Source organism: Python bivittatus, unplaced genomic scaffold, assembly GCF_059951505.1.
Source record: "Python bivittatus isolate LINGU-HERP-01145 unplaced genomic scaffold, Pbiv_v1 ctg000590_np1212, whole genome shotgun sequence".
Taxonomy (NCBI): Eukaryota; Metazoa; Chordata; class Lepidosauria; order Squamata; family Pythonidae; genus Python; species Python bivittatus.
Window position 1 is genome coordinate 20,231,782 of NW_028277086.1, and position 21,463 is coordinate 20,253,244.

The following is a 21,463-nucleotide window of genomic DNA, read 5'->3' on the forward strand; positions in this document are numbered from 1 at the left end:
TGTATGCCACCCAGAGTCCTTCAGGATTGGGGCAGGTTTTAAATACTGTTCATAAATAAATAATAAATAAAGTGAAGAATAAGCAAATCCATGTTATTTATCTGATTATAACATTTGAGCAATTATGTCATTAAGATGAAATGTAATACAATGAGCAATCAATTATTCTTGCAGTTTTAAATCACTGGACAAATTAATCGATTAAGGTACTGCTACCACAGAGAACTTAAAATGTCAGTATCAGCAAAACAGAGTAGAAGTAGCTTTAATTTTCCAAAATATCAGAATCAATAGAAAAAGCATTTAGAGTTTCAGCAGTATTCTTATATATGAAAGAGTTTTGCTAACAAGAGGTTTTCTCCTAATGTTGTTAGTTTCTGATGCAAATAACAGACATGAATGGCTGGTGCTAAAATACTTGATGGCAAAGATTGCAACTATTACTTTTGATTATGATAAAGCAGCACAGATGGTGTGAACAGTACAAACTGTAGTGATTTGAATTGGAAAAAGTGATTCTAAGAGCATGGAGGCACTTACATAGCATTCATTAAAGAAGCTGTACCTTTTCCTAGGCTTGGGCAGTAGAAAAGAGTGTCTGATTTTAAAAGGTGCTGAAGGTTGCTACATGCATCCCTACGTGCAATCTGCACCACTTTTTCCCCTTTGAATCTGGACCTATAGCTCTCAAAATGTACCAGGGGCACACTGAGGCACTGCAGCAAACTCACAGGGGTGTCGTGGAATATTTTAAATTTTTAAAGGAAACAAAGTGATACTTGACATCTGTCAGATGCTGTACAAACAACTAGCTTGAGATAGCTTGGGATGCTGTGAAAAAATTACTGAGACAATAAGGGTGCCATGAACTGAGAAAATTTGGAACCTGTAATCTGGACTGTAGCAGAAGTCTAGTGAATCGTAATTGCTTTACTAAGGTTTAGTAAACAATGCTGCAAAAAACTTGTGGAACTATATGAGTTTATTACCAGTGTCATGGGTTATTATTTATTGTTTATATATCAAATTTGTCACCACCCATCTTGTTAGAAAATTACTCTGGGCGGTTTACAGGAAAGATAAATATTAATTAAAAATACAATGTAACAATTAGTCCTAAATAAATAGTATCTTCCAAGATAATTCATGGTAACTAAAAATTATTAGGCTTGGGGAACATCATCAGGGCGCCAGCCACCCCCAGGGTTCATTAAAACTCTTCTTGCCCCACGCAAGCTGGCAGAACTAGGTCTTCAGTTCTTTCTGGAAAGCCAGGAGGGAAGGGGCCCGTCGCACTTCTTGGGGGGAGAATATTCCAGAGGGTGGGGGCAACAGCAGAGAAAGCTCTCCTCCTGGGCTCCGCCAGCCGACATTCTGTCACTGAAGGGGTTTGTAACACGCCCTCTCTGCTTGACTGGGTGGGACAGGACGATGTGATGGGGGTTAGACGGTCCCTCAGGTAGCCTGGACCCATGCCATGTAGGCCTTTAAAGGTAATAACCAACACCCTGAATTGGATCCGGAAGCAAACTGGGACCCAATGCAGCTCCTGCAGCAAAGGTGTTATATGTGCTATCCTTGGGGCACCCAAGATTGTCTGCAGAACGACATTTTGAACCAGCTGTAGCTTCCGTACTGTTCAAGGGTAGTCCCATGTACAGTGCATTGCAATAGTCTAAACGAGAGATGACGAGGACGTGAGTGACCGACCCAAGTGCCTCCTGATCCAGAAAGGGTGTAACTGGCACACAACTTGAAGTTGAGCAAAGGCCCTCCTGGCCACAACTGCCACCTGCTCCTTGAGCAGGAATCATGAGTCCAGGAGGACCCCCAGATTATACACCGGGTCTGTCTGGGGCAGTGCAACCCTGTCCAAAATCAAAGATGGCAAATCCTCGGATACAGAGGGCCTCCAATCCACAGTGTCTTACCAAGATTAAGCTGAAGCCCCCCAGCCTCCAGGCACCGTGAAAGGGTGGTCCCGGCATCACTCAAATCACCCAGGATGGAGATGTATAACTGGGTATCATCTGCATATTGATGATACTTCATCCCATGGTGGATGATCTCGCCCAGCGGTTTCATGTACAGTAGATGTTAAAAAGGAGTGGAGAGAGTACCGAACCCTGTGGCACCCCACAGTGGAGGGGCTGTGGGTTGGCCCCCTCACTCCCTATCAACACTGATTGGGATCGGCCTTGGAGGAAGGAAGAGGACCAGTGCAAAACTGTGCCGCCCACTCCCAACTCCCCAAGTTGACCCAAAAGGATACCGTGGCGATGGTATCAAAAGCTGCTGAGAGGTCAAGAAGAGCAAGGATGGATACGCTACCCCCATCCCACTCCCGCCAGAGATCATCCATGAGTGAGTCCAGTGCCATTTCTGTCCAATACCTGGGCCTGAAACCTGACTGAAAAGGGTCCAGACAATCCGTTTTATCCAGGATTCTCTGGAGCTGCAATGCTACTACCTTCTCAACCAACTTCCCTAAAAAGGGGAGATGGGAGACTGGGTGAAAATTGTCCAATACGTTGAGATCCAGTTATGGTTTCTTGAGGAGGGGATGCACCAGTACCTCTTTAAAGGCAACTAGGAACACTCCCTCCCTCAAGGATGAATTCACCATTGCCTGGACTCACTCATGTGTCACCTCCCGAGCAGCCTTAACCAGCCAGAAGGGGCATGGATCTAGTTGACAGGTGGTGGCATTGACTGTCCAGAGGACCCTGTTCATTTCCTCAGGTCCAACAGGATCAAACTGTCCCCAGATAACAGGGTAAGTCCATACCCTGGCCATCTCTACTGACCATGCCCCACACCTGGTATCCAACTAGGAGCAGATCTGGGCTATTTTATCCTCCAGATGCCCAGAAAACTCCTCTGTGTGGCCCTGTAAATGGGCTACTGGGCCCTCCTTTCCCAAAAGGGATCGGGTGATCTTAAACAGGGCCACTGGGCAGCATTCTGCAGGTACAATAAGAGCAGAGAAATATTGACGTTTTGCTGCTCTCACCACCCCAAAGTTAGACCTTAATAGCAGGTCTAGCCTATGTTTGGTTGGGTTTGGTCTGTTTTCCTGAACCAGCACTCTAGACATCTCTTAATCCTTTTCAAGACCCGTAAGGGAGTGTCAGGCTCAATGGGTTAGGAGAGGTCGCATGGGCACAATCTTGTCCAAGGCCGTGGCCACTTTCCTATTCCAGGTAATGGCCAAAGCCTCCACTGGACCATGCAACCCCCATCTCCCTTTGGACCCCCATTGGGTCCGTCAGTCACTGTGGGTGGACCAATTGAATAGGCCCCGCCTCCCTGAGGAGGAGGGTAGCAGAGGAGAATATCAAGGCCACCAGGACATGATCTGACCATGACAAGGGGGACAGATGTAATTTCCCCCTTCAGAACACATTGCCACTGCTCTGACAAGAAAACCAAGTTTGTTGTGAGACCACTGTCCCAAGTCAGGTCACAAATAATCTGGGACAGGCTCATAGCCACCATGGTGGCCATGAACTCCCAAGCTGCCTCTGAGGCACACCCTAGAGACAGCAGGTTGAAGTCCCCCAAGACCATAAGTCTGGGGAACTCCACTGCCAGCCTCGTAATGTCCTCCAGTAACTCAGGCAGGGAAGCTGCTATGCAGCAGGGAGGCAAATAGAGTAACAACAATCCCAACTATTTTTGGGAACCCCACTTCAGGAACAGGGTCTCACAACAGGCCACTTGTGGAGCAGCACCCCTGAAGGTCAACAGAGATTCCCGGATGACAACTGCCACCCCACCTCCCCTGGGATCTTGGCTGGTACCAAAATGTAAACCTGTCCGGGCACATTTCCGAATGGGGCACCCCCCTTTCAGGGTCTGGCCAGGTCTTGGACATACATGCCAGGTCAGCCATTATTATATACAAAGGGTAGCCTACTACTCTTGCCAAAAGTGAAAGAAAAATTATGCAAATAAAATACACAAAGTCATTCTTGCTAATACTATAATCCAGTACTAATAATATAGTGGAAGTTACTGGAGAGAAAAATGAAATACTTTTTAATGCAGAAACTATTTAAATTGAGAAATTTGATTGTATATGATACAGTGATAGAAAACTTGAATGGCATTTACAGGGAATTAGAATACCTTCACAGAGGTAAGTAGTATAAAGGTTGCACATTACTTTTATTACTGGAGGCAATCACATGCAGGAGAGTGCTATTGATTTTTTCTCTTACAAATGAACTTTCCATAGATTTCTAGTTCAGTATTTCAGGACTGCACTGGTCTGATGCAGCATTTTATATTTTTTATGCCTGTTGTAATAGTCAGCCATAATTTACAATAATACAGCACTGCCAGTCTAAATGTTAGACAACATATTAGGCATGGCTTCAATCCCTCCCTTCCTATATACCCAGGGGGGTGGGGATGGGAATCTTTTTTTAAGAGGCAAAGGCAGAATTCTGGGGACATGGAGCAAGATGTTTCTGTACTTTATCTGGGAGACTTGGATTACCCCAAGCAGGCCCAGGAAGAAAGAAACAGAAAACTTTGCTTTAGGATTCAGGTTCTCTCTATAGAAGAGATAACTGGTCTAGTCACATGTTGTGTTAAAGTTTAATTACTTTTGTCTCTGTGTTAGAAATCTTATTCTATTTCTCTTGCACTTGTTGAGCATTTCAGGCTGAGTTCAAGATGTACTTTTTTATTAAGTTTTTGGAAGCTTATAAGAACTTTAAAAAATATCTACATTACCTCCCAAAATCACTGATTCAAGTGGAACGGCACCATCTTGTGGTCTTCCAAGAACACTGCATATATTTTTATAAACAGGGTTTCATATATCTCATCTTTAGATTTTTTTAAAATAAAGTTTAATTTTGTTTATCTCTTGCAAGATTGATTTATTGCCTGAAGGGGAAAGGAAGGGCTTAAACCTGTAGTCATATACCTTTACTCTACGGGGTTAGATGGTTGCATAATAGAAAAATCTTTCAATTTTCCTCTGCCACATGGGCAATACAAATTGTAGCAGGGCTCTCTCACACACATGGACTAGGATTAAGATAGGTAGCTACAATAGAGCAGGAGGCAGGGCTAGGGAGTGTAAACCTAATGGGGTTTGGGGAGAAGAGCTTCTATCCTTTCAACCCTATAGGCCCAGCTGCTGGGTGAAAGTGCTGCTATAATGCTATTGATCAGAAGTTACTTCAGCATTTTAGTATTTATTTAAAAACAACTGAGGCCTAGGAAGGCTGACTTCTGACAGCTGTTTTCCAGTGATTTAAAAAAATGAATTAACCAGTAAATTAGCTAAGAAAGCAAGTATAAATGTCCAGAATGGTTCCAGGTTTCCTACAGAAAGTCCAAATGTAGCTAGCTATTAACTATGTAAACTAACATATCATAAGCGATAGAGCTTTTCATTTGACAGAAATAAAACCTGTTTGAATTGCTAATTGTAAACATTTACATTTAGATGGATAGCTCTGATTGCCCATTTTCCTGAAGACTAGAAGTTTAAAATTAAAATTCTAATTTGCTTAAATAAAACTATTTAACGGAATTTAGAATCTCAGTGTCTAATTTTATTATCCTGTGACTTTGTAGATCAGCCTTTATTAAGCCTTGCATATGAACAAAATCCTGAACATAAAAGGAAGCTATTATAGATGCTGAAGGTAAGATGTGACAGACAGACAGACATATATATATATATACACACACACACATACAGTGGGGCAAAAAAGTATTTAGTCAGCCACCAATTGTGCAAGTTCTCCCACTTAAAAAGATGAGAGAGGCCTGTAATTTTCATCATAGGTATACCTCAACTATGAGAGACAAAATGGGGGAAAAAATCCAGAAAATCACATTGTCTGATTTTTAAAGAATTTATTTGCAAATCATGGTGGAAAATAAGTATTTGGTCAATATCAAAAGTTCTTCTCAATACTTTGTTATATATCCTTTGTTGGCAATGACAGAGGTCAAACATTTTCTGTAAGTCTTCACAAGGTTTTCACACACTGTTGCTGGTATTTTGGCCCATTCCTCCATGCAGATCTCCTCTAGAGCAGTGATGTTTTGGGGCTGTCGCTGCGCAACATGGACTTTCAACTCCCTCCAAAGGTTTTCCATGGGGTTGAGATCTGGAGACTGGCTAGGCCACTCCAGAACCTTGAAATGCTTCTTACGAAGCTACTCCTTCATTGCCCGGGCGGTGGGTTTGGGATCATTGTCATACTGAAAGACCCAGCCATGTTTCATCTTCAATGCCCCTGCTGATGGAAGGAGGTGTTCACTCAAAATCTCACGATACATGGCCCCATTCATTCTTTCCTTTACACGGATCAGTCGTCCTGGTCCCTTTGCAGAAAAACAGCCCCAAAGCATGATGTTTCCACCCCCATGCTTCACAGTAGGTATGGTGTTCTTTGGATGCAACTCAGCATTCTCTCTCCTCCAAACACAACGAGTTGAGTTTAGACCAAAACGTTCTACTTTGGTTTCATCTGACCATATGACATTCTCCCAATCCTCTTCTGGATCATCCAAATGCTCTCTAGCAAACTTCAGACAGGCCCAGACATGTACTGGCTTAAGCAGGGGGACACGTCTGGCACTACAGGATTTGAGTCCCTGGCAGCATAGTGTGTTACTGATGGTAGCCTTTGTTACTTTGGTCCCAGCTCTCTGCAGGTCATTCACTAGGTCCCCCCGTGTGGTTCTGGGATTTTTGCTCACCGTCCTTGTGATCATTTTGACCCCACAGGCTGAGATCTTGCATAGAGCCCCAGATCGAGGGATTATCAGTGGTCTTGTATGTCTTCCATTGTCTAATTATTGCTCCCACAGTTGATGTCTTCACACCAAGCTGCTTGCCTATTGCAGATTCAGTCTTTCCAGCCTGGTACAGGTCTACAATTTTGTTTCTGGTGTCCTTCGACAGCTCTGTGGTCTTGGCCATAATAGAGTTTGGAGTGTGACTGTTTGAGGTTGTGGACAGGTGTCTTTTATACTGATAACAAGGTCAAACAGGTGCCATTACTACAGGTAACGAGTGGAGGACAGAGGAGCCTCTTAAAGAAGTAGTTACAGGTCTGTGAGAGCGAGACATCTTGCTTGTTTGTAGGTGACCAAATACTTATTTTCCACCATGATTTGCAAATAAATTCTTTAAAAATCAGATAATGTGATTTTCTGGATTTTTCCCCCCATTTTGTCTCTCATAGTTGAGGTATACCTATGATGAAAATTACAGGCCTCTCTCATCTTTTTAAGTGGGAGAACTTGCACAATTGGTGGCTGACTAAATACTTTTTTGCCCCACTGTATATATATATATAAAAAATTATTTATTTATTTATACATCACATTTATATAGCCGCCCATCTCACAAAGCAACTCTGGGAGGCATACAACAATTAAAATAAAACAACAAGTGAATAAAAACAGACATTATAAAAAGATAAAAAGTTATTATTAGAATAAAAACATTATCACAAATTTTTAAAAAGATTTTTAAGAAGTTATTCAGACTAGAAATCCACAGTGACAAGCAACTGAAGCTTTTCAACAACTATCAGGATTCTAAATTGAACATATTCATAGTACTAGCCTTGGGTTGAAATAAGAAGTTGGTATAGTTGATATAACAAAATGCACTCTTCACTACATCATTTTCTAGATTAGTGCTCATCTCTACCTCTCCACCATTAGTGTAATAATGGGGAGGTGAAAATATTTTAGAATGTGTTATAATAGCTACTAATCCCTCTGCTAGCAGGCTTATGAGTATATCTAACAACCCCATCCCCATTTTTAAACTAATTTCTATTTCAATGATTATATTAGATGTAGTTGATCAGGCAATAATTACAACATTAAAGCTTTTAACGACATGACATCCCGTATACCTCTTGAGTAATTGAGTTTCAGTATGGGAAAACTAACATAAAGAGAAGTATTCTTTGGAAGCTTAAGTGACCAGATTTCCTGTATATATTTCTAAAAAGTACTTCAAGTAAGACCAGTCTTGAGATTCATTATATTACATAGTCCAATATCTCATTCTTCCAAGCAATCTTACCCAAATTTGCAAAATGTTCCATGGTTCAGAAAAGTAGAGTTTAGGCTGGCCCACGACATTTTGCTGCTTGAGGCCAATCAGCAAATGACATCGCTACCTGTCTATATCGCAATACTGTGGAATCAACACCAATTAATTTATTTCAATACCTGAAACAGAAGATCCCATAAGCACTTCTATTCATACCTTATAATATAATAAAGCAATACATTAAATAACTAAACATTTTATTCCCACTTTTCATGACATCCAAGATCTGCCACCAAGAATGATTGCTCCTTCTTTAATAGAAGCATAATAAGTACATTTTATTTTCATAGTACCTTTCTGAAGCAATGGAGAAAGTGTTTTTGCTGGAGCTACCACCAATGCAGCTGGAGGCAAATAAACAGTATGTTTTAAATATACAGAACGAATCCTTAAAATATATTCTTGGTAACTCTCAGCTGTTCCCTTGACAGAATTAAAAAGAACGCGTACAGGTACACCTCTGTATACCACAGTGTGCATACGTCAAGCCATATTTTTTGGGTGACTTCTGGTGTTTGTTTCTATATGTGTATATCACACTGGCATGAACAAATTTCTTTTCACAAAAATATAATATATAACAGAAACATATCTGTTTGTTATATTTCTTCAAACCTGAGCCCTGAAAATTTCCAAAGTATTGTACAAACTTAGTGAAACAAAGAAAGTACTTTTTTCTCCAAGTTCAAAGTATGTTTTTCAGGTCTAAAATTTAGATGAATTTATATCCGCATCTTATCACTAATTGTCAAACAGGAAAGCTGCTGGTATAAACTGTCTGATTTAAGCTCATAAATTTTGGAAATATGATAATTAGCTATAGCAGCAGAGAACTGCAATCAACTATGTAAAAATATGTTTACAATACTATAGTTTTTACATGAAACATGTACCCTGAAAAGATACTTACAGTGAAATTCTAGCATTCCAGCATCTGCTGTTGGAGTCTCAACTACTCTGTGAAAAAAAACGTGGAGGCGGCTTTGGATCTCCTGGATAAATAGCATTCTGTTCCCCAGGAAAGGATCTTAACAAGGTCTCTCAAACACCCCAGGCCACAGCTGGCATAATTCATCCCCCACTCTTTATTTCAAGAAAATAAATCTATTTAGGCTCATAATCCAGCAAAGCTCCTTTCCTACCTCCAGCCACAGCTGGCATGAGCCAGAAAAGTTGGTAATTACAGATGGACTTCCCAATCCTCATTTACCAGCAAGTCATGTTTTGCTGCCTTTGATTTTTGTGCTTTATTAATCACTTCTGCTGTTTTCATAAAAGTTAATAAGTAAAATTCCAGATCTGCAGAGCAAAAGGATAGCTAATACCTTTGCTCATATCCTATCTCTTATTTCTGAAGGGTAAGGAAATAAAATAAATTACTATTCTCACAACTTGTATTACACAGCAATTCAAATTCCAAACTATATTTTTAAGAACTCAGAGTATATTTAGCTTAGTAAGGACATATACTGATAAAAGTATTCTATAATATTTCTCCAACCTCTTTTAAAATTGTTTGTATCTCCATATCTGTCTCTAAGATATCTAAATTACTTAAATCTTCTAGTATATTCAAAATTTAATTCACCCTTTTCTGATCAGGTATCTTATCTGCATTCTAGTTACTTGACAAAATATCAGTTGTCATTAATAACACATTCTTTATAATGACAATTTCTCTATTGATATAATAGACAGAAGAAATAACCTTGAGGAGCAGGAGGAAGAGCCACAACCAAGAAAATGGTCAGATGAAAAAAATCTGAGTCCAGAGCTGAAATGTAATTTGAGAAAGTGTCTCAGACATGACTCTCCCTAGTTCTCATGAAGATAAAGGGAGGGAGGGGGGACGTGCATTCAGACTTGCAAGGTTCTGTTACTATGACCTTATAATAAAGGTAGCATTAGCTTGCATGTTTTTGGTTTCCAAGTTTGGTATACCTTGGAGGGATGACAGATGACTCTCTATCATCTCTCTCTAGATTTTTATGATAGCACTGAAAAGACAGCCGCAGCTTGTATCTATCATGAAATACAGTATGTTTGCTGGAGAACATGTTAGCTGAATCTTTATGTATTATCTTTGAGAAATCCTGGAAAACTGATAAAGTGTCATATGACCAGGAACAGGAAAAAGTTGTGACTATCTTCAAAAAAAGGAAAATTCTGGAGACACAATATTTCTAAATTTTACCAAAGAATTTACAAAATATTCCATAACATTCTGGTTAGCAATATAGTTAAATCATAGACAGAATGGCCTGACAATTAAGTTGATAAATAGCTGGCTCAAAAATCATACTCATCGGTGATTCCTCATCAAACCAAAGGAAAGTAACAAGTGGGATAATAATAATGTAATAATAATTTATTACATTTATAAAGTTGCTGAATCAAAATAGATTCAAGGTCATATACAAAATTAAAAACATAGGAGCACACAACTAATACAGAAATACCAAAATGTTGAGGAAATACACAAGTAAGAAAATTCCAAATACCCATAATCAGTTAAGTGGATACTGCAATCCTTTCTCTTCACATTTGTATTGATGACTTGTATGGAGAGAATCCTTATTGGATTTCCTTACCCAAATGAATTTTTTGCAAAACTATAGTGACCTTCAATAAAATGCATTTTAATGCCACTTTATTGTTAGTTAATTCATCCAACGAATGAGAAGTAAATTAAGATGCTGAATAAAGAGCACAAACGATAAATACACTATAGTATAATTTCTTCCTATATAGCTACAAATCTCTCTGAACAGAAGCCTTAAGTGAATGCCAGTTTTGTAATTCCTTTTTCCCTTGGTCAACAACTTTTAATCTGTAATAAATAATTTTCCCAAGACTAATTTTTATCAGCCAGTTTAGTGTAAAATTCTTACAATTTTAGGATATTAGCTAATTCTATTTACACCAAGTGGAAATCCATTTTACTAAAAAAAACCCTCACTTTTCTGTTTTTCATTTTATGAAAACAAAATAAATCTTTATGAAGATTTATTTCTAATATCCATAGAAAGGAAAGAAAATACTTCACAAAAAGAACAGGATTTTTAATATCCTGTTATAAAAAAATGTAATGTCCAATTACACTTATATGGAATCTTCCATGCCTTAAGCCACAATCTGTGCCTGTCAAGGAGCTTTCACAATACATATATATTGCTCAGCTGTACTCCAATTTATGGCCGAAACCTGGTTAGAACTTGGACAGCAGATCACTTGGAAATTCCAAGGCTGGGAACTAAAAAAAACATCCTGGTAGAAGGTAAAGGTAAGTCATTTTTGTATTATTGCCAAGAAAATTACAGGGATATGTCCATGAAGTCACCAGGAGTTGTGCATGACGCAAATGATTTTAGCTTTACCTATTCCAATTCAGCATTCTGGTACAGATGAGGGCTACAATTTACTATTTTTTCTGAAAGGGCATTTTTATTCATTTAATTTGGTGCTCCTATGTGAATAGAAATGCATAGAACCATAACCCTCAGAAATAAGTGGGAGAGTCTGCATGCAGATTTGGCAATTTTTACTGTAGAAACCTATTTATTTTTTTTGCTCAGAAGTATATCCCACTCTATTCTTTTACTTTCATATAAATGTCTATAGAATTGCAGTCTTAGGAATAAACCAGCCACCAGCTTTTGTTCTTGCTAAAATAAATGTAATCCTGAAATATTACTTTATGTGAAATCCTTATTTCATGTACAAGTAAAGATCTTAACATTCTTAATGTTAATTTAGTGGAAACATTAGCCTCCCACTAAATTTGCTTAAGATATGCCTGCAAAATTTGATTAATTTAAATAAATTGATTAAATTGATTAAATAAAATATCCACAAGTTGGTTTCAAATGTGCTCATAAATAGACTGGATACTTATCTGACTGCTTACAGAAGAAACAGATTCAGGCTTAGTCATACCAGTCTAAACAATGTATCCAATAGGTTGGGGTAACAATTCAGTCCATAAATGTCAGATCAGTATTGATTCATGCTACATACGTTTTATCAATGTATCAGCTTCACCTATATTCAATCATGATATTAATGATGGCCAAATGTCTGGCAGTGCCACAAGGTGTAGCAGAACTTGGAAAGTCTGGTAAGTTGACAGTGAATGACATATGGTCTGGGGTGGGGGGATGCAAGGAAAAATATGTTGTATTATCAGGATGCAAGTATGAAAGGCTGGGATTTATGACATATTTTCATTTTTTCATCATCATAGTTTGTAGCAGTAATCTATGATATGGCCTTTGGTCTAAGTGTTAAAAGTGGAATTAACTTCATCTACTGCTAAGAATGAATTATTACTACTTTATTTTTATGTACACAGTGTGTATATCTGAGAAAGATACGTATTTTGTTTCCGTTTATGCTTATGTGAATTGTGAATTAAGACACACTCATAATTTCAAAGTTCTATAAGAGATATGCATGTAAATGCGCACACAGAGCAGAATATCAGATACTGTATTAAAGCTTTATAATTTTCATGCATATGTAATGTAATTAGTGAATCAGTCAATGTTCAAATGTTTAATCACCCAAGATGTCCTACATAGCCAAGTATAGAACTGGAATCCTAGACAAACTACTTTTCATTTTGATAGTATTAATTTCATTTTGAAGGGTTCATCTTAATGAGACAAGAACTTCGGCTCAACAAAAAGAGCATCTTATAGAAGTCCGCTGGCCATCTTAAAGAAGGCTAAAACCATGGCCTGGTTATCAACTCCTCCCTCCTGGCAGGAGCACCATTATTCCCTGAAAAGACCCTCTGAAGACTATTGGCAAAGTAACCCAAAATAACCCTCTTGGTAGAAACATATTGGGGGCTGTAATCTCCAAAAACAAAACAAAAACCCACCATATTATCTATGCTAGTAATCATACTTAATAAGATAATTTTATGTTTCACGACAACATATGTAATCCTTTTAAGCAAACAACGTACATACAATGTCATCTACAAATCACTCTTAGCAATATTTCTAAGATTATAATGAATAAAGAGAAAACATTTGCTCATAATTACCGTATGCTGAACAGTCAAATAGCATACTAATTTACTAATAGTATATCAGTCGCTTTATCAAATTAGATGAATAAAACAAGACATAGTAAAATATAGTTTGACTAATATTTATTTATTGAGGATTAGGTTTTGTGTTCCAACAGCAAGGATAATACTATCAGCCAATCATCCTATACAGAATTTAACAAAAACTAGGGCTGTACAGGGCTTTGGGTTCAGTTCCAAAAAAGGTGTTGCAGAATGTATGGGACATAAATGTCTGCAACTCCTTCAAGAAGGCAGGCCTTTTGTTAGGATTGTGTGGCAGTTGCACAGGGCAGCTATACACTTCCTGGAAAAGATGTAGCTCTTCCAAAGAGCCAAAGAGTTGAACTCATCTGTATTTATCTTACTGAATGCCACAGTAAATCCATATGCATCAGACCAACTGAAGCACACCTCACTGTTATGTGCCAGATAGTAATCTGCTCGCATCCATAACAGTATATTCCTATGCATTACATATAAGACTGAATCTTTAAGCCTTCAATGTATGAATTACAAAAAGAAGGCTCTATGATATTTCTACACACAAAGGTAAAGAATGGAGTATAGGGTCTTAACATTAACTTCAGATATTTCATGGGTTACTAAACTCATGGCCTATTACTGCACTCTACCACAAAATTAGTTTGTCATTTATTACTTTTAAAATGGACAGCTGCTTAACATTCCTAGTAATTTCTATTCTTAGCACACTAGTTCTTATTTACATAGAATTACAGTGAATTTGGCACAATTATAGATTTGAAAATGATCCAGAATCTTCTAGCTATAGCTATACACATTCATATGGGAGTTAATACTATTGCTATAGACTCTCTTGCCTTTTATACTTTCTGCAGTAAGCGCATTTTGAGGGCATAGAGGGAAAGTGATGTTTCTGTCAGACAACAAAACCTAAGGCCTCCAGGGATCACCCTCTTGATACTCTTGAAGCCTCTGACCTTCCTAGGGGCTTTTCTGGAAGCTCAGGTAAGGGAAAAGGGTACAAGGAGCTGAAAAGTGTTCTTGTAGTCCAATTTACTTCCAAGTAAACATGCATAACAGCATTGCATTCTTAATTAAATATGCTACCCATAAAACAATTACTAGTATCTTACTGCCTCATCAAGATAGACAATTACATATTCTGCTGTTTTTCAAAACAAAATGCCCTTGCCTTGGAATGATAATCTTGCTCCAGCCTGGAATCTGATCCTGCTACATGTTTGTACTTGTTCATTTTCATTTGGCGATTTCTCTCTTCAATATCCAGAGTACCTGTTAATTTCAAAATAAACAATCATGTGTAATTCCAAACCAGTTTCAGCATTTTTAACCAAGATGGACAACACTTAAGATTAATTAAAATATAACATAAAATTTAAATTTATGATTTTGTCTGTGATGAGTAAGACAACTTCATTGGCAAAAATAAATAAACATAAGTGGGAAAAATACCATTATGAATGTAACTGGTTTAATTTAAACCATGTAAGTTATTATGTTTTAATATACAGTTAGGATTGTATATAAATATCAAAGAGGGGGGAAAATCAATGTCTTTTTACAAAAAAAAACACATGAAAACAGACAAGTTTGAAATGAGTAACATGTAATATCTATTATTCATCTATATCCTTTTAAAAATCATATAACAGTAGTGTAGGCCTGACTAGCTTAAACTGTAACATGACCTGGCATTTCTATCATTTTAAATGCATGCTTATTCATGCATTGGACCAATGATCCAATTTCCTAAGAGAGGTAGTGATCATTTAGTTCAGGATCTGATAGCATGAGTCCCAGAGGTAACTAGACAGAGCTAGATGATATCTGCAGAATCCCCAAATTATTTTTTTTAAAAAGGTATTATATTCCCCAAATTTCATGAGATCATCAAATCTCACGAAGTTTGCCAATTCTCATGTGAGCTAGTGTGAGCTCTGAAGGGTAACTGCTGAAATGCTAGGAAATTTGGCTATTTTTTGAGATTTAATTTTTTTTTATAATATACACTTTCATTTTTCATTTTTAGTACCCAATATCTGAAAAGTTTGCCAGTTCCTGATTTGGAACATGGCAGTATATAATGAATGATGCATAAGTCATTTGCATATCTTGAAAAATATGTTGACTTTAATTTTCAAGGACTATTACTTTAAGGAAGAATCCTCTTTACTCTTAACAGAAAATTATTTTTAGTGTTTTTTTCCTTTGGCTAATAAATAATATTTGGAATCAAACTTCAAACAGGAATAGGTGTAAGCTCAAATTTAGTTGGAAATGCTAACAAAAGATGCCAACAAAATAAATAGGTATTTTAGCCATATCATACAATGAGCATATACAGTACTAGCTTAGACTAAAGAGAAAACACTACAGAGTATTTGCTGCTATGACTTCTACTCTGTGGTAACATGGAGCAACAAAACAGCAGCATGCTTAGTGAACTGTGTAAATAATATCAAAACTGAGGTCTGTGAGGAGTAGGAGAGAACAAAGAGATGAGGCCATTTTTCAAAATGACTTAGTAATCTATTTCTAAACCATTAAAAAAATACAGGCAACTCTGGACTACACCCAGTATTTAGTAATTGTAATCAAGAGAACTGCACATGTAATTTACATACCAATCACAACTGAGCTCAGCACAATGTTTAAATAATATATGTGCATAAATTAATAGGCAGGACAATAGAATGAGGTCAAAGATTTCAGGTGTAACTAACTATTGGAGGTGAATTATATGATTGTAAGATACAATCTGAATAACATTTATTTTCTGAAACTAGATTAAACATTGGAAGACCTTCAAGCTCTCATGACAAACAAAACTTCCAGAACACAGCCACACAGCCCGGAAGACCCACACCAGCCATCTCATGACATTACTAATTAAATAATGAAATAATAATTTTAAATTTACTGTTTTAATAATCAAAACAGTGACTTTATGTTTTTTTAGAGACCACAGATGATTTGCCCAGTTCTCGCTCTAGCGCAATTATTACTTTGGCTGCCCTTCTCTTTACCTTTTCTACCTATACAGTACACTTTTAGGTATACTATATTCTAAATTTGATCATATCAGATTTGTAAAAAGTCATTACAATATTCGCAGTTTTAATTCTTTCTTTAATAATCCCACAAATTAAATTTTCCTGTTTTACAGCAATCATAAATTAAGCCATTATTTCATTAAACTCTACCAGAACCTGAAGATTAGCTTTCTTGTGCATCATCACTAATTCAAACTCACTGTGCTTATAGAACAATCATTTTTAGAAGGGCAACTGTATCAAAACCAACTACAGCACTTAGCGATGCCTTGATTACTAATCTATTTATTATCACATAAACTTTTGAGGATCTCAATGCATCAAGTGATAATAACTTTCTTAATCTTTAGAGATGAATTATTGTTTTATATAAATTAAGTCATTTGATTCCCCCCCCCCCCCCCGCATGCCCCTTGATGCATGTCATTAGGAACTTGCTTATACTGAATCATATTTGCCATTTTAAATCCACTCCTACAATCTAGGGAGATTATTTTGGCATAGTTTACTGTATCTTTTTTTAATTACCCTAAATAACTGGCACCCTCAGCAAATGGGGACTCTATCTGTAACTCCATATATTGTTGTTGGAATCTGTAGTATCTAAATGCTGCAAAATAAATAAAACAAAACAAAACAGAATGAAAATAAATAAAACCTGTGACCTTGCACAAATGCTGGATTTATGCTGTATCTCTGCATCAGAAGCCTTTTCAAAGTTACAAGGATCCCAGTTACATTGTATGGGAACTGCTGGCATACAGGTATGCTTCGTGGACTTGTTAAAATATGGCCTGCTGATGTCTCCCTTGCTTAAGATAGTGATTTAATTTTAAAACCAATGACCCACCAGATAGCAGATATCATTTCCATCACATTTCAAAAACAGAAAGATTACCAAAATTACATTACTAGTTATGTTGTTGTAATGATCAAAATAAATGATATTTGACATACTTTGGAATTTCAAAGAATTTCAAAGAAAGAAAAATATTTAATTTGGTTTTGATGGGAAGAAGTTTTGAGGTGTGATATGTTTGTTCAGGGAAGTCAGGAGATTCCCAAGACACCTACGGATGTTGCTTCTGAGTGATATACTGTTGGGATTCTCTGGCTCTCTCACCCACCCAGTAAGTAGACTGTGGGTCCACTAACAATTGCTTTAGAATCCATAGAATATAGGAAGGCTATGCTACAAATATAATTTTTAAAATACAATATTTTCAATACACAGCATATAGTCTATGCACACATTACAGGCTGTAACATCTACAATTGAAATAAGGAAACATTCAAAAAATTACTCTACCTTTGGCCCCATTCTTAGGTACTGAAATGTAAAAATGAGTGGTGAAAGATAGGGAAGAGAAAATTATAAAAAACAGAAATCATGGATTAAAAAATGAATTAAATTTACTAAAATATTTTTCTTTACCTTGTCAATCAAAGTAATATTTTTTCTTTTATGATTTTATCTACATAATTGACAAAGTTTGTTGGCCTTCTGTGCAAAATTATCAGAGAAAACTGCTGAATATTTTCTCACTTATAAAATCATTAACATTTGATTATACAAAAAGCAAATACAGAAGATGTCATGTACAATGAACATACTTTTCCTTTGACAGATGAATGTAAAGTATGCATGATCACTTACTTTTTGCATAATCTTTACAATAAACAAAACACAGAAGATCCAAAAATGTTCTCGATGGTTAAGCTAAGCAAATGACTCATTTGTAACCAAGCTTTGCTTTGAGTGCTGAATGTCCTAAATGTTCACTTGTTAGTAACTGGCTAGATGAACACTGAGAAAGACAGTACATTGGAAGATTTAACAAAATGCTGTGTGAAAGAGTAAATTACTGGTTAAATACAACTGCCTAGCCAGCAGTGATACTGCAGTAATTAGTTGGGGAAGCACAACACAAGCTTGAGTAAAATGCATTAAGTGTGTGTGTGTGTGTAAGAAGCAGGATAGGAAGAGTACTGATGCTTTTGAACTTTGGTGTCAGAGAAGAGCCCTGAGAATAGCATGAACAGCCAAGAAAACAAACAAATGGATCATCAAACAAATCAACTCAGAGTTTTCACTATAGGCACAAATGACCAGGCTCAAATTAACCTAATTTGGACACATTATGTGAATACCTAGCTCTCTGAAGAGGGCTCTAATGGTGGGAAAAGTAGCAGGAAAAGAAGAAGACAACCAGCAGCATGGTAGGTGGACTCAGTTACAGAGGCGATGAGTGTACCGTTAGAAGATCTGAAAGCCAGGTTAGGGACAAATCATCATGGAGAAAATTTATCTATATGGTTGTCAGGAGTGGAAAATGACTTGAGGGCACATAATCAATCAGTGTGTGTGTGTGTGTGTAAGTGTGTGTGTGTATGTATATGTATATGAACCCCCACTATGTTCCAGTAAGGTGACATCTGACCAGAATCCCATGTGACACATGGATTTTTGGAGCGCATTCTGAATTTCTATAGGATGCAAGCAACACTATAAAAGTTGTAAAATTCTGGACATCAGCATACCTAACTAATTCAGTGGAAAATCAAATGATGGTTTCATGCTGCTCTATAACTTAAATAAGGAATTCACCCATCCTGACTAATAAAAAAGTCTCCAGGTCAATGCCACATATTCCTGACAGGCTAAGGTAGATACTTTCTGCATGATACTTATAGTGCCAGATTAAGGAAGAGGAATTAATTCAAGTTAAAAACTTACATGGTTCAAAGAAATACTTTCATGCCCATCAGTTTCTCGATGATACAAGTAGATAATTTTAATTCATTTTATGAGAATACAAGTATGTACTCAATCCTTAGGAAAATATTAAGGCCCTTTTAAGTCTAAGGCTGATGATCCATATATTAGGACTCATCCACTTACAGTTATATACAAAGTATTTATTAAGTTTCTATGCTGCCACACTCCCTGTGATTCTTCTTTCATTATACATACACGTCCAATTAATCTAACAAAAAAAATGCTGCCTAATAAAGAGATTCACAGCTACTTCTAGTTATTAGAACAACTACTGAATACTGGATGAGAAGCAACATTGGTATCTAAAAATAGCCATTCAAACAGATATACACATAATGTATTAATTACAGATCTCTTCAGAAATATACCAACACAAAGTAATACTACCCATTCAAAGGAAAAAATATATATTCTTCAAAAAATCAAATTTTACAGTAACGACAGTAGCTTAGATCAATATGGACAAGTCAAGCCACAGTATTTGCTTGTTTTCTATCCTAAGTTTCCTCCAAATGCTCAAGGAAGCTTTCATGGGGATTTCCCTTCATTTTATCCTCAGAGTAAGAACCCTGTGAGGTAGATTTGGCTAAAAGAAAGTGATTGGAAGGAAAGAGCCTAAGACCAGGCAGGACTGTAATCAAGTCCAGCACCATACCAATACAATACAAATAAAATTAGACCCCCCAAAAAATGGCAGACTTGAAAATTAAGGAGGAGATTTGCAGGATTTGCAGAATTTGTAATTTTGTATTTAAATGATTTACAGGTAATCCTTGAGTTATGACAATAATTGGGACCAGAATTTCCATCATGAAGTGATACAGTCGTAAAGTGTAACGTTACATGATCACATTGCTTAGCATCAGCAATCCCAACAGTCCCCATTGCCATCATTAACCAAATCCCAACCGCCATTAGGTAAAGACCCACCCCAATCCAAGCCATTCCCAGCTTGGTCCCTCCCAGCCCTGAGCCTCAGTAAGGTAAGGGACTAACTCCTCTTCAACTACCCCCACCCACCTATCTCCACCCATCTCTGCTCTTCTGGCCATCCTGCACAGCAGCATTCCTTGGTGGTGGCAGTGGTGCTGGGGCTGAAATAGAGGTCTGAGGCCTTCAGCAATCTCTGCCAGCTGCCACCGCCCACAGGCCTCTACTTCAGCCCCAGTGCTGCCGCTGCCGAGGAGTGCCACCTCAAGCCCTGCGCTGCAGCCAGCCATCCCAACACCACAGCCCAAAGTCCCAGCTGCCCCTGCTACCTTGGGCTCTGCAGGTCCTGCCATGCCCAGCTGACCTTCACTGTCTTCCTCCTGCTGCTGACAAGGCACACCTGGCCTGGCCCTATGCAAGGCAGCTGCTGGCAGCACCAGGCCTTCTTCCCAAGGCTGCTTGTACCATTCTCCAAATAGCGCACACCATTCTTGTGATGCTTTGGAAGGCTTCTGAGGCCTTCTGAAACCTCACAAGAAGGTCACACCCACAGTTCTCCAAATCAGAAAGCTTTTGGAAAGCTTCTGACATCCAAATGAGTAGAACACTTCAGTTTTTAAGTATATACTGTTGTTGACTTACTGATATCAGCCCTAGGAACTTTAACATACCCTATATAATTGTTGAATTAACATTTATCAAGAAATTCATTTGTGGCTTCAACTGAGAACTAAACCCATAATGATAATAAAACTGTCAATCAACTTACTAATAACAGGAAAGTTATCAGCAATATTTTTGAACGGTTATTATTTTATATGCATCTAATCTTTAGCTATCATTTGTATTTCTTAATATTTCACTTCATTACTAGTGTATTTATTTTCTTTTGTCTAGTTCTGCACATTTATACACACGTATTGTGCCAATATAACATAGCATTCTACCTAATAATATAGATCTAGACCCTGATTCATAAAAACTGATAGCCTAATAAATTTGGCTCATTTGTCTAAAAAAATGTGATGCAGTAAGAAAGTGACACAAACCAGAAAAAAACCTGATTTATTTACTCCTGATTTCAGGTGTTAAAACTTTCTTCAGAAGCAACTATAATAGCAGTCCCCACACACAAACAAATTAATAATCTTGCTCCCTTTTTGCCTTTTATTTTTCATCATTTTTATTGGTTAGTTATATAAAATAAAGGAAAAATGTAGCTACTACAAAAACAAACACAATCTATCTATAATTAATTCTGTTTCTTTCATACTATACAGTATTTCTGAATCTATCAGACAAATAATTGCTTTTAATATTTTCTGTGGATTTCTGTAAAGGTGGCAGTAGACTGAAAGTTGGATGGGAATTTGTTCCCGTATACAGCACTGAAGCTTTTGGTGCTTGGTCATTTTTATGATTTAATAATTAATGTCAGATTAAGCTCCAAAGCTTCTTTTAACAGATAATATAAACATGTGGCTTATATCTGCTGTTAGATGTTTATC

The 21,463-nt window shown here is 37.3% G+C and overlaps 1 protein-coding gene across 7 annotated transcripts in view; it reads right to left on the reverse strand.

The window, feature by feature from the left end:
• The window catches only part of RIMS2 (regulating synaptic membrane exocytosis 2), a 350,682-nt gene that overhangs the window by 61,092 nt on the left and 268,127 nt on the right, over positions 1-21,463 (reverse strand). For all 7 annotated transcript variants that reach the window (XM_088149058.1, XM_088149054.1, XM_088149056.1 and 4 more), the window contains one exon: positions 14,365-14,465. In XM_088149058.1, the coding sequence (XP_088005184.1) occupies positions 14,365-14,465 (101 nt within the window). The remainder of the gene's footprint in view (positions 1-14,364; positions 14,466-21,463) is intronic.